The following is a 13,747-nucleotide window of genomic DNA, read 5'->3' on the forward strand; positions in this document are numbered from 1 at the left end:
ACCAGGAAAGCAGATATAATTGAAGGCATAGCACAGCATTTAAAGTTGGAAGTGATGCCTGACACTAGTGAGTCACATCTGGAGATAGTGAGACTTCAGTTAGAAATGAAGAGGCTTGAATTTAAACAAGCAAAGGAACTGAGAAAACTTGAGCTGGAGGTAAATGAAAAGGAAAATGAATTGGAAATGAAAAAACTGGAACTAGAGGCAGCAGAAAAAGAAAGGGAAAAAGAAAGATTATTTCAAAAATTAATGGAAATGTGAAAACTTGAGCTCCAGAGGGAAAAGTTAGCAATGGAAGAGAGAATTAAAAGGCAGAAAATATCAGCTTAAAAGGCTGGAAGTTAAAAAAGAGACCTCAGATTCTGGGGAAAGTTCTGATGATGAAAAAACCTTTAAACTAAAACCTAGTAGGGCAATGTTTAAATTTGTACAAGCACTTCCAAAGTTTGAGGAAAAAGATGTTGAAGCATTTGAGAAGATAGCTAAACAGATGGAATGGCCACAGGAAAACTGGACATTGTTGTTACAATCCAGGTTGGTGGCTAGAGCACATGAGAAACGTTGGTGGATTGTGATGTGGTAAAAAAGGCTATTTTGAGCGTGTATGAATTGGTGCCCGAGGCATACAGGCAGAAATTTAGGAATATGAGAAAACAGCCCGGGCAAATTTATACTGAGTTTGAAAGAGTAAAACAAAGTAATTTTGACTGGTGGATACGGACATTAAAAATAGAGAACAACATATGCAGTTCTTAGAGAAGTAATTCTTCTGGAAGAACTTAATGATTCAATTCCATCGGTAGTGAGAACTCATTTGGAAGAACAGAGGGTTCAAATGGGAAGACAAGCAGCAGAGATAGCTGATGATTCTGAGTTAGTTCATAGAGCTAAACCCTTTTTCCTGTCACCTTTTCAAATCGGAAAAGGATAGAAAATGGGAAGGTGAAGGGAAGGCGGATATTCAGGGAAGCAACAGAGTAGGTGGAAATTCCCAGGTGGAAGCAACATTTGAAAACTGAGGCATTTTCATTGTAATAAACTTGGGCGCACAATGCCAGTGTGCTGGAATTTGCAGGGAAAATCTGTAGGAATTAAAGGGGTGCAGAAAAGTACTGGGAGTAAGAGTACTGCGGGTTCTGAGGTTCAGGCGCAGGAAAAACCAGTGGTTTGCGTACAAATAAAACAGGAAGAATCAGTGATCAGTAAAGAAGTGGGAACGTGTTCATAATTTACAATTTACCCAAGAGAATTCGGAGGAGCAGGTTGCAGAAACGTTGAGAGATTTTGAATGTGAAGGAAAAGTCTTTCCATGTGTACAGGTGGAGTAGCTAAAGATGTTAAAATTTTAAACAGACACAGGGGCTAGTCAATCCTTAATGTAGTGGGATAGTGACATTTGTTGTTCAGAGGGAGTTTTGCAGGAACAGGTGTTAAGTGGGATTCATGAAGACGTTAAACCTATTCCATTGTGGAAGGTAAATTTAAAGAGTAAGTGGAAAACAGACAAAGTGACTGTTGGAGTGGTGGGAAAATTGCCCATTGCAGGGATTCAATTTATTCTAGGTAATGATTTGGCTGGATCACAAATGTGGGTGATGCCTATGGCAGTTGAGCATCCTGTCAACTTCTTCAACAGAAGGCACTACAATTATCGTGGGTGATTTTAATCTGCAGGTTGACTGGACAAATCAGATTGGCAGAGGTAACATGGAAGATGAATTTGTAGAATGCATCAGGGATTGTTTCTTAGAGCAATACATTGCAGAGCCGACCCGGGAACAGGCTATTTTAGATCTAGTAATGTGTAATGAGATAGGATTAATAAGAGATCTCGTAGTTAAGGATCGTCTAGGGGGTAGCGATTACAACATGGTAGAATTTCAAATTCAGTTTGAGGACTATCACCTTGGGTCTCAAACCAGTATCCTCAGCTTAAATAAGGGCAATTACAGAGGTATGAAGAAAGAGTTGTCTAAAGCGGGGTGGGAAATAGACTAAGAGGAAGGTCAGTGGATGATCAATGGCAGGCATTTATGCAGATATTTCATAACACTCAGCAAAAATTTAAGCGGGTCAAAATGAATTACTCGATGAGAAGGATGAACACTCGTGGTTAACAAAGGCGGTCAAGGAGAGTGTCCAATCAAAAACTAAGGCATATAATGCGGCGAAAACCAGTGGATCAATATCATAAGCTCCTATCTTGTGCAATAACCTTTTATGTGACACCTTATTGAATGCCTTCTGGAAATCCAAATAGACGACATCTACCGGTTCCCCTTTGTCAACTCTGCTTGTTATATCCTCAGAGAACTCTAGCAAATTTGTCCAACATGATTTCCCTTTCACAAAACCACATTGACACTGTTTGATTGTGTTAAGCTTAAAAGTTAATAAAAAGGGAGGAAATTGATTATGAAAGTAAATTGGCAAGAAATATAAAAAACAAACAGCAAGAGCTTCTAAGGGTATATAAAAACAAAAAGGGTAGCTTAAGTGAGCAAGGGACCCTTGGAGGATGCAACTGGAGAATTTATAATGAGGAACAGGGAAATGGCACATAACTTAAACCAATATTTTGCATCGGTCTTCACGGTGGAGGACACTATAAACATTCCAAAGATATCAAATAAGCAAGGAGCTAATGGGAGGAACAATCTTTTAGGAGTCTCTATCATAAGGGACAAAGTATTTGACAAACTACTGGGACTAAAGCCAGACAAGTTGCAAGGACCTGATGGCCTGCATCCAAAGGTTTTAAAGGAAATGGCTGCAGAGATAATGGAGGCGTTGGTTGAAATATTCCAGAACTCACTGGATTCCAGGAGGGTCCCAGAGGATTGGAAAACTGCTAATGTCACGCCCCTGTTCAAGAAGGGATGAGACAAAAAGCAGGAAACTGTAGGCCAGTCAGCCTAACATCTGTAGTTAGGGAAATGCTAGAGTCCATTACTAAGGAAGAAACGGCAGGACACTTAGAAAAGCTTAACACAATCAAACAGAACAAACGTGGTTTTGTGAGAGGGAAATCGTGTTGGACAAATTTGCTAGAGTTCTCTGAGGATATAACAAGCAGAGTTGATAAAGGGGAACCGGTAGATGTAGTCTATTTGGATTTCCAGAAGGCATTCAATAAGGTGCCACATAAAAGGTTATTGCACAAGATAGGAGCTCACGATATTGAAGTAATGTATTAGCATGGGTTGAGGGTTGGTTAACACACAGAAGACAGAGTTAGGATTAATGGAACTTTTTCAAGTTGGAAAGACGTAACTAATGGCGTGCCACAAGGATCAGTCCTGGGGCCTCAATTATTTACTATCTACATTAATGTCTTGGAGGACGGGGCAGAGTGTAATACACCCAAATTTGCTGATGATACAAAAATAGGTGGGAGGGCATGTTGTGATGAGGACATAAGGAATCCGAAAGGGGGTATAGACAGGTTGAGTTAGTGGGCAAGAACTCGGCAGATGGAGTTTAATGTAGGAAAGTGTGAGGTCATGCACTTTGGTAGGAAAAATCAAAAGCCAAACTATTATTTAAATGGAGAGAGACTCCAAAGAGATGCAGCACAGAGTGATTTGGGTGTTCTTGTGCATGAAACACAAAAAGTTAGCAATAATTAAAAAGACAAATGGAATTTTGACCTGTATTGCTAGGGGGTTGGAGTTTAAAAATAGGGAAGTCTTGTTACAACTATACAGGGTTTTGGTGAGGTCGCACTTGGAGTAGTGTGTGCAGTTTTGGTCCCCATATTTAAGAAAGGTTATTTTGGCATTGGAGACAGTTCAAAAGAAATTCACTGAGCTGATTCCTGGGATGAAGGGGTTGGCTTATCAAGAACAGCTAAACAGGTTAGGCCTTTATTCATTAGAGTTTAGAGGAATGAGGGGTGATCTTATTGAAACGTATAAGATTCAGAGGGGGCTTGAGGAGATGTTTTCACTAGTGGGGGAATCTTGAACTAGGGGACATAGTTACAGAATAAGCGGGCACTCATTTAAAACTGAGATGCAAAGGAAATTCTTCTCTGAGGGTAGTGAATGTCTGGAATTCTCTACCCTAGAGAGTCGTGGAGGTTGAATCACTTAAAATATTTAAAGAGGGGGTAGATAGATTTTTGAAATATCAGGGAGCTGAGCATTATGAGGAGCTGGCAGGAAAGATACGTTGAGGCCCATGGCAGATCAGCCATGATCTTATTGAATGGAAGGGCAGGCATGAGGGGCTGAATGCACTACTCCTGCTCCTATTACTTATGTTCTTATGTTACAGAGAGCATCCTGGATTGTTTCCAGATTGTGTGATAACGAGATCACAGGCTCATAGGTTGAAACAAGAAAAACAGGAAGGGCAGGCAGCTCAAAGGCAGGAAGAAGGTGTCGAAATCCAATTAGCTGACACTGTGTTTGATAACATTGTTCAGGAAGAAAGATTACAGGACAATTCAGCTGAAATGCTTATCTCAATGAGGGTAGTGGAGTTACAGAAAAAAAAGTTTGCAAATACAGCAATTATATCATACAGCTTATTCAGGAACAGAGGCAAAATGTATTCCACAATGTTATTACCTTAAGGGTAATATTTTAATGTGAAAATGGAGGCCGTATCATGTATCAGCAAATGAAAGCTGGAGGGAGGTCCATCAGATTGTGGTATAGAAATGAGATTCTGAGGATTGCTCATGAAATTCCAATGGAGGGACATTTAGGAATTAGGAAGACACAGGCAAAGATACAGAAACATTTTTATTAGCCTAGATTGCATAGGGATGAAATCAAATTCTGTAGAACATGTCACATGTGTCAGGTGTTAGGGGAACCACAAGCAGTGATTAAGCCAGCACCTTTAATTCTAATTCCAGCATTTGAAGAGCCTTTTACTAGGTCACAATTGATTGTGTAGGACCCCTCCCTAACACTAAAAGTGGAAACCAGGATTTACTGACAATAATGGATGTTTCTACAAGATTTCCTGAATCAATACCTTTGAGAAACCTTACAACAAAGAAGATTGTGGAAGAGTTAACTAATTTTTTTAACAAGATATGGTTCACCTAAGGAAATACAATCAGATCAGGGATCAAATTTTATGTCACAGCTGTTTAAGGAAGTAATGAACAGTTTGGGGATATAGAAACGTAGAAACTAGGAGCAGGAGTAGGTCATTTGGCCCTTCGAGCCTGCTCCAGCATTCATTATGATCATGGCTGATCATCCAACTCAATAGCCTGCTCCCGCTTTCTCCCCATATCCTTTGATCCCTTTCGCCCCAAGAGCTATATCTAACTCCTTCATGAAAACATACAATATTTTGGCCTCAACTACTTTCTGTGGTAGTGAATTCCACAGGCTCACCACTCTCTGGGTGAAGAAATTTCTGCTCAGCTCAGTCCTAAATGGCCTACCCCATCCCCTCAGACTGACCCCTGGTTCTGGACTCCCCCACCATCAGGAACATCCTTCCTGCATCTACCCTGTCTAGTCCTGTAAGAATTTTATAGGCTTCAATGAGATCCCCTCTCATTCTTCTGAACTCCAGCGAATATAATCCTAACCGACTCAACCTCTCCTCATATGTCAGTCCCACCATCCCAGGAAGCAGTCTGATAAACCTTCGCTGCACTCCCTCTATAGCAAGAACATCCTTCCTCAGATAAGAAGACCAAAACTGCACACAATATTCCAGGTGTGGTCTCACCAAGGTCCTGTATAATTGCAGCAAGACATCCCTGCTCCTGTACTCGTATCCTCTTGCTATGAAGGCCAACATATCATTTGCCTTCTTTACCGCCTGCTGCACCTGCATGATTACCTTCAGTGACTGGTGTACTAGGACACCCAGGTCTCATTGCACATTCCCCTTTCTCAATTTATAGCCATTCAGATAATAATCCGCCTTCCTGTTTTTGCTACCAAAGTGGATAACCTCACATTTATCCACATTATTCTACATCTGCCATGCATTTGCCCACTCACTTAGCTTGTCCAAATCACACTGAAGCATCTCTGCATCCTCCTCACAGCTCAACCTCCCACCCAGCTTTGTGTCATCTGCAAATTTGGAGATATTACAATTAGTTCCCTCATCTAAATCATTAATATATATTGTGAATAGCTGGGGTCCCAGCACCGATCCCTGTGGTACCCCACTAGTTACTGCCTGCCATTCGGAAAAAGACCCGTTTTTTCCTACTCTTTGTTTTCTGTCTGCCAGTTTTCTATCCATCTCAATACACTACCCACAATCCCAAGCTCTTTAGTTTTACACGCTAATCTCTTATGTGGGACTTTGTCAAAAGCCTTCTGAAATAAACCACATCCACTGGCTCCCCCTCATCAACTCTAAGTTACAAAACAACTTAAGTCAACAGCTTATCATCCTGAGTCACAAGGGGCTTTGGAAAGATGGCATCAAACTCTAAAAACTATGATGAGAGCGTACTGTCAGGATTATCCACAGGATTGGGACAGAGGAATTCCATTCTTGTGTTTTGCTATTAGGGACACTCTCAATGCAACAACTGGTTTTAGTCCTTTCGAACTAGTCTATGGTCATGAGGTAAGGGCACCACTGAAATTGATTTATGAGCAACCTGTGGGCCAAAATTCAGAAACTACTCTCCTGGATTCAGTATCAAACTTCAGGGAGAGATTAGACCAAGCACATGAGTTGTCTAGGGAACATTTAAAGATATTGCAGCAAGTGATGAAAGTGAAACCAGACAGGAAGGCTATATCTCGGAATTTTGTTGCTGGAGAGAAAGTGCTAGTTCTGTTACCAGTACTGGATGACTCATTAAAGGCAAGGTTTAGTGGGCCTTATAGGATTGAAAAGAAATTGAGTGAAGGAAATTATAAATAATTATTAATAAATATTCTAGTTAAAAGAAAAAAGCAGTGGGTGTGTCATGTAAATATGCTTAAAAAGAGGACCAAACAGAGGTGTTAGTAGTAGTAGATAAAGAGAAAGAAGTGGAAATGCAGGATTCTGAAATTGATTTTCCTCTAATAAATTTGGATAATGAGGGGGTGCTTGAAAATTTAAATGTAATATTGAGTTACCTTCCAGACAAGTATCAAAGTGATTTGGAAAAGCTACTGCAGTCACACAAAGCTATTTGTGGGAATAAGTTGGGGAGGACAGATTTAGCTATACATGATGTGCCTGTAGAAGTTACATCTTCAGTAAGGCAACATTCTTACAGATTAAATCTGGCAAATTCATCACAAATACAGAAAAAAATTTACTTCATGCTTAAAATGATATCATTGACTCTAGTTGCAGTAACTGGAGTTCGTCTATTGTACTGGTACCGAAACCGGATGGAACACAAAGACTGTGTGTGGACTATCAAAAGGTGAATGCGGTGACAAAAACAGATTCATATTCTATACCATGTTTGGAGAATTGTATTGAGAAATTGGGACAATCAAAATTTATCACAAAGGTTAACTTGCTAAAAAGGTATTGGCAAGTATCAGAGAGAGCAAAGGAAATATCTGCTTTTGTGATGCCAAATGGACTAAATCAGTTTGAAGTCATGCCACTTGGTATGAAGAATGCACCTGCGACATTTCAAAGACTGACAAACAAAATAATTGCAGATCTTAGCAACTGTGCTGTTTATATTGATGACTTAATAGTTTTCAGTCAGATGTGTGAGGAACATTTACAACACCTGGAAGAATTATTCTCTCAACTACAAGAAGCAAATTTGGTGGTGAACTTGGCTAAAAGTGAATTTGTAAAAGTGCAAGTTACGTATCTAGACCATAACATTGGACATGGTAAGGTGGCTGCAAGAGATGTGAAAGTCAAAGCTATTGTGGATTTCCCAGTGCCTACAACAAAACTATAAGTTTTGAGATTTCTGGGCATGGATGGGTTTTATTGGAAATTTGTACCAAATTTTAGCAGTTTGGTTGCTCCACTGACTGAACTATTAAAAAAGGAACAAGCAGTTTAAATGGGCGCAGGAGTGTCAGAAGGCATTTGATAGTTTGAAAACTATTACTCAACACCACTTTTGACAGCACCCAATTATGCCAAGTAATTTAAGTTGGCTGTTAATGCAAGTGATATAGGCATTGGGGGCGGACTATTACAAGATGACGACACTGGAATTGAAAAACCGATAGAGTATTTTTCATGGAAGTTGAACGCACAACAGAGAAGATATTCAACGATCGAAAAGGAGACTTTGGGTTTGGTATTAGCATTGCAGCATTTTGAAATCTATGTCAGGAACAATTGTTTGTACAGACCACAATCCTTTAAAATTTCTGGACAAATTTCGAGGCAGAAGTGTAAGGCTATGCAGAAGGAGTTTATTACTGCAATCATTTAATCTATAGATTATACATGTAGCTGGATGAGAGAATCTGATTGCAGGTGCTTTATCAAGAGTTTGAAGCTTAAATGGAAAATTGGACATTTAAAAACCTGAACTGGAATGATTTCTGTTGATGCGAAAGGTTTGTATTTATATTATGTTAATGCATACATCTAGTAATGGAATAGTGTAAGTATATAGATAACTGTACAAGATAGTATAAGATGGGTTAATGAAAATGAAGCCTTCTTTTTAAATTATGATGCTACATTTTTCGATACAGAAGGGGATGTCAAGAAGATATAATTCTTATACTGTTATTGGAATTTATTGTAAAATAGAGTAATAGTGGGTGAGTGCGTGTGAGAGAGTGGGAGAGAAAAGGAGAGAGAGATTTAATTGAATTAGAGGCAGCAAGTCTGGGTGCTTTGACCTAAGAAAGGTTAGGTTTGAAATGTTAATTAGATAAACATTGGGAAGTTTAGAAACATAGTTGTCAAGGGAACATTTGCATTTTGAAACAGATCAGACTAGATTGTTTTTGGAGGAGGATTGAAATGTGTCACCTAGCCAGGTGATGTTTAGAAACGGTGTGCTTATTCTTCCCAAAGATTATTGGTAAAACATAGTGCAATGAGGGGTCTTATTATCAGGGAGATAAAGTCCAAGGACATAGTGAAACAATGGGTATTTGCACTTAAAGAAAAATATATGTATAAAGAAGGAGCGAGGGCTGTGTGTGTGAAAAAGCCTTCAGTATCTATGCCTCAAGCTGCTGTCTTCAAAGGACTGACATTAAGAAAGCTCAAAAGTTAAGAAAGCTCAATTGGAAGTCAACTTGTTCAGGGTATCATATTTCTTTGCCTGGATTTTAAAAAATCTGTCTTACTGTTGCCTTAACAGAAGTGTAACTGGGAGTTAGATTGAGTAGGGGATTTATAACTTATCACAGTAGTAATTTGTAGATTTATGTATTAAAAGTCATTTCTTCTATTGATAAATGCTTAATATAGTTTTGTAAAAAAGACTTGGTGGTCTTATTACTACTGAATTCAGGACATGCATCTGAAAATTTATACAAATTGCAAAACAAGTTGTGGCAGTTGTTTCAAGTTTCCCTTTGGGATTTGAACAACACAGCATTTCCCATCGGCTGTGCCAAAACATGTTAAAGGCGCCGTACAAATGTAAGTCATTGTTGAAATAGAGAAGCCGTTGCAACATCAGAAGAGACACCATAAAACGACATCTCACAATATCCTGAGTTAATAATTGATCTCCAAACTGAATTAAACTAAGAGCATCAGAGGGAAACTTGAAAAACAGCATACTAAGCTGACAGTAGTATTTTGCTCAAGGATATAAGGAAATACTTAAAATTCCAATTGTTTAATGCTGCTTAATTTTACCAAGCTGGACTGTACAAAACCCTTTAGGGCAAACTAAGCTTTGATGACATCCTGTACTGGTGTTTCTCTCGCAACAGGTGTATGTAAACTAACCTAAGAAGTTCTGAAGTTTCTGAATGCAAAAAGCTGATACAGGAATTGGCCGTGGAAATTTTAAGAAGAAGCATGCTGGAAGATCCACACTGTTGGCATTAGTCACAGAAGAGAAGGAAGGTGTGCTGGAGGAGAAAAAAAGAGATAGGGTTACTTCACGGTTACCCAACAGTCAGGACACGGAGTCAGATTTACTTGCGGCATTTCAGAGCTCTTAAGCTGTAGTGTTGTCAGGAACCTTATTTAGCCTGTCAGTAACAAACATAATATTTCTTAAACAAAAACAAAAATACCTGGAAAAACTCAGCAGGTCTGACAGTATCTGCGGGTAGGAATACAGTTAACGTTTCGAGTACGTATGACTCTTCAACAGAACTAAGGAAAAATAGAAGAGAGGTGAAATATAAGCTGGCTTAAGGGGGAATGGGACAGGTATAGCTGGATAGAGGGCCAGTGATAGGTGGAGATTGCCAAAATATATCATATTTCCTATATTCTGTTAAGGCAAAATATTAATTTTCTGCTGACATATTTATCATCCCAAATTGTTCCCACTATACCACCATTACACTTGCCTTTGCCAGCATTTAGGTGCGAGTTTGGCTCAGTTGTTGATACTCCATCACTAAATCAGAAGATTGAGCTCAGGTCCCACAATGGGGCTTGAACACATAATCCAGGCTCACACCTCTGGACCATTCTAAGGGAATGCTGCATTGTCAGAGGTGTGGTCTTTCAAATAAGATGTCAAAGCAAGGTCCCTTCAACCTGTTCTGGCGGTTCAGATGGATGGCAAAGATTGCATGACACTCTTTAAAGAAATGCAGGCAGTTCTCCCAGTGCCCTAGTCAACATTCACTCCTCAACCAGCAGGCATGAAATACAGATGAACTGGTCATTGTTTCATTTGCTGCTTGTGAGATCTTTGCCTTGGGCAAAATGACTGCCACAGTTGCCTCCATAACAACGGCTAGACTTGATAAAAGCACTATGAGGCACTTTGGTATCCCTTGAGGACATTAGCCTCATTGCAAATGCAAACTCCTTCCTTACTTCATCCTAGCATTATACAACATAAAATACTACATTTTGGAAAAGTAAAACCTTTAAACTAACAGATAACTGGACATTTTTAACAATAATTATTGATAAATAAAAAGCACAGAGTTGAGCAAGACAAGCACCCAATTCACTATCACTTGGTGGGCATTGGGGGTTTTGACATATGTTAGTGTCATTTACAAGGTGATATAAGCAAAAAGCTGGGCATTTGACTATAGGCTTCTCCTATAATTTAGGGAATGGTGTTACGATTCCAGCTGATATTAATACTGGACAAGTCAGATCCCAAAGTGAAACCTTGACTTGATAGATTCTAACTTTTTTTTTTAAGAAACCTTGGCGAGAGGTTACTGAACAAATTCGCCAGAGTCTGATTAACTTTAACACAAAGAATAAAATATTTATTAAAACAAGAAAAATGAACTATACTATACCAGACAAAAAGGTTGGAAAGATCTCAATGTAAACACAAGGTGACAATTCAAATTCCCACTATTGCTCTACCCCAGCAATATCTTTACACACGCAAACCAGTGTAGAGTTATCACTAGCTTGACGCAAAGGCTTCCTCGTTTGGGACTGGCACAGTTGCAAATGGTTTTCTCCGAGTGAATTGCCGAGTGCTCAGTTAGATGTTTTTCATCCAACTCATATCTCTTCCTGAGATATCAAAAAACTGCACTCTAAGCCCACCGTTTCTCCAACAGCAGAGCAAACCAAATGACTTCCCTAAACTCAGTCTTCCAGTAGCAGCTCTGCTAAACTGATCACTGAATTCTATAATTGATTATTCAGTTAACTACTGTCCCGATAGCCTTCAAGGGTTTCTTCTCAGAGAGCTAAAAATCCCTCTCTTCACTCTGACACACGCTGAGCACTCCCTCCCTCAATCTCCTCTCCTTGTCTATCTCTGTGTCATTAGATCACTGTCGCTAGACAATAGTAGAGCTTTTTCTACTTTGTTTTTTCTCTTCCCAGAATCACTGAATTTTCAACCCCTTATAACCCATCTCTTTAATTTCAGGGGTTGTAAAACCTAATTAAATATGTATATATACAAACAAACCTAAAAGACCTGGCCTTTTGGTCAGGAGTCCATCCAGACTTTCAGCCACCAAGGCTCACAAACCATCTAAGTGAAACTGAAACCATTTTACCTTTCTTAGCACACAAATATATATGTATTCAACTTAATAAATTACACATTGTTCATAAAGTATGTAACATAGAGAGCCTATCTTAAAATAATTCCTGTAACAAATTATGCAAACCAGTGTACAAGCCATACAGAATATAAATAACCCTGCAATAGCAAAGCATATTACATTAAATCACCAAAACTAAAGACAGGCTTGGTAAACACTGAACAAAAAGCGGCTTTCTCAATGGTTAATGTGCCAATCCAATTTCCTTAGGAAATCACTGATCATCTCTGCTCCACCACCCTTGTAGGCAGCAAGTTCCAGGTCATTTACCACTTGCTGCATAATAAAAAGTTCTTTATTACATCTTCCCAGGATCTCTTGCCCAAAAGCTTAAATCTGTGTCTCCTAGTCCTTGTACCATCAGCTAAGGGGAACATCTTTCCTTTGTCTACATTATGAGACCTATCATAACCTTGTAAATATCCATCAAATTTCCCCCCTCTTCTTTGCTCCAAGGAAAGCCACCCCAGCTTCTCCAGCCTAACCTTATAGCTAAAATCCCTCATCCCTGGAATCAGTAGTAAATCTTTTCTCAAGGGCCCTCACATCCTTCCTAAAGTTTGGCTGGATACAATATTCCATATGTGGCTTAACGGAAGTTTTATAAAGGTTCAGCATAACTTACCTGCTTTTGTACTCAACTTTAATTTTGAAGCACAAGATCCCATATGCTTTGCTAAGTACTCTATCAATATGTCCTGCCACCTTCAAAGATCTGCTTAGGCTTTGATTCTGGATTCAAGAGGCAAAGCAAAACTGCTTTGTAGCAACCTATAGTTATGATGTAAATGCATGTCGATGAGGACAATTATTAGTCTGTCAGAACTATTTTCAATCATTGTATAGCCATGTTAGGAAAGTACCTTTTAACACTATACTTAAACAATTACTTCCAAACCATAATGCTTGAGCAAGGATTGCTTTTAGCCCAAATTCCCCCTTCAAGCAATCCCAGCAGCAAGTTTCCTTACCCTTTGTTGTCTGTGGGATGGGAGCCAGTGATCAGGGGAGCTATAGGCAGTTTACACATTCCCGTGGGACCCTCAATCGTTACAAACACATTCATGCCCAAAGAACGGGGAACTGCACAGGGAGAATAAAAACAATTAGCTGCAAAACTACAACAGAACAAAATGGAAAATAAAAAGAAGTGCCAAATTCTTGCTACTTAATGTTTGTTACCTATAAAATAGCATTATAAAAAATAATAAAGAGGTCTGACTGTATCACAAGGATGTAAGCACTTAAGTTTCCAAGGTTGAAGCAGTTTACAATACTCACCCAAACCTATTTATCAGTGTAAGGAAAGTTTTCCCATTTTGTTTTCTAGAGTTTGCAGCTTCAATCATGCTGTATTGTATTTTCTTTCTTTAGAAGTTGGTATTCTGATTGTCGCACTCAATGTGTTGTTTTTGATCACTTAATAGGAATTAGGATATCTTACTAAAGTTACAATATTCAGCTGACTGACATAGGGTTATTACAAAACAATCTCAGTCTAACATGTTCTAAATTAAGTCCAATAATATCAGGTGTCCATAATGGTGGAATATATGGTATGACCTCAGATATCAGCCTGCCCTAGATTGTCAAAAGCATGGGATATGGGCCAAGCATAGAAGGAAAATGTACAAACA

At 39.0% G+C, this 13,747-nt stretch overlaps 1 protein-coding gene across 2 annotated transcripts in view; it reads right to left on the reverse strand.

The window, feature by feature from the left end:
• med1 (mediator complex subunit 1) overlaps positions 1–13,747 on the reverse strand; it is a 51,702-nt gene that overhangs the window by 17,386 nt on the left and 20,569 nt on the right. For both annotated transcript variants that reach the window (XM_041173294.1, XM_041173293.1), the window contains exons 11-12: positions 13,082–13,193; positions 9,844–9,968 (exon numbers count right to left, since the gene is read on the reverse strand). In XM_041173294.1, the coding sequence (XP_041029228.1) occupies positions 9,844–9,968; positions 13,082–13,193 (237 nt within the window). The remainder of the gene's footprint in view (positions 1–9,843; positions 9,969–13,081; positions 13,194–13,747) is intronic.

This window comes from Carcharodon carcharias, chromosome 23 (assembly GCF_017639515.1).
Source record: "Carcharodon carcharias isolate sCarCar2 chromosome 23, sCarCar2.pri, whole genome shotgun sequence".
NCBI lineage: Eukaryota > Metazoa > Chordata > Chondrichthyes > Lamniformes > Lamnidae > Carcharodon > Carcharodon carcharias.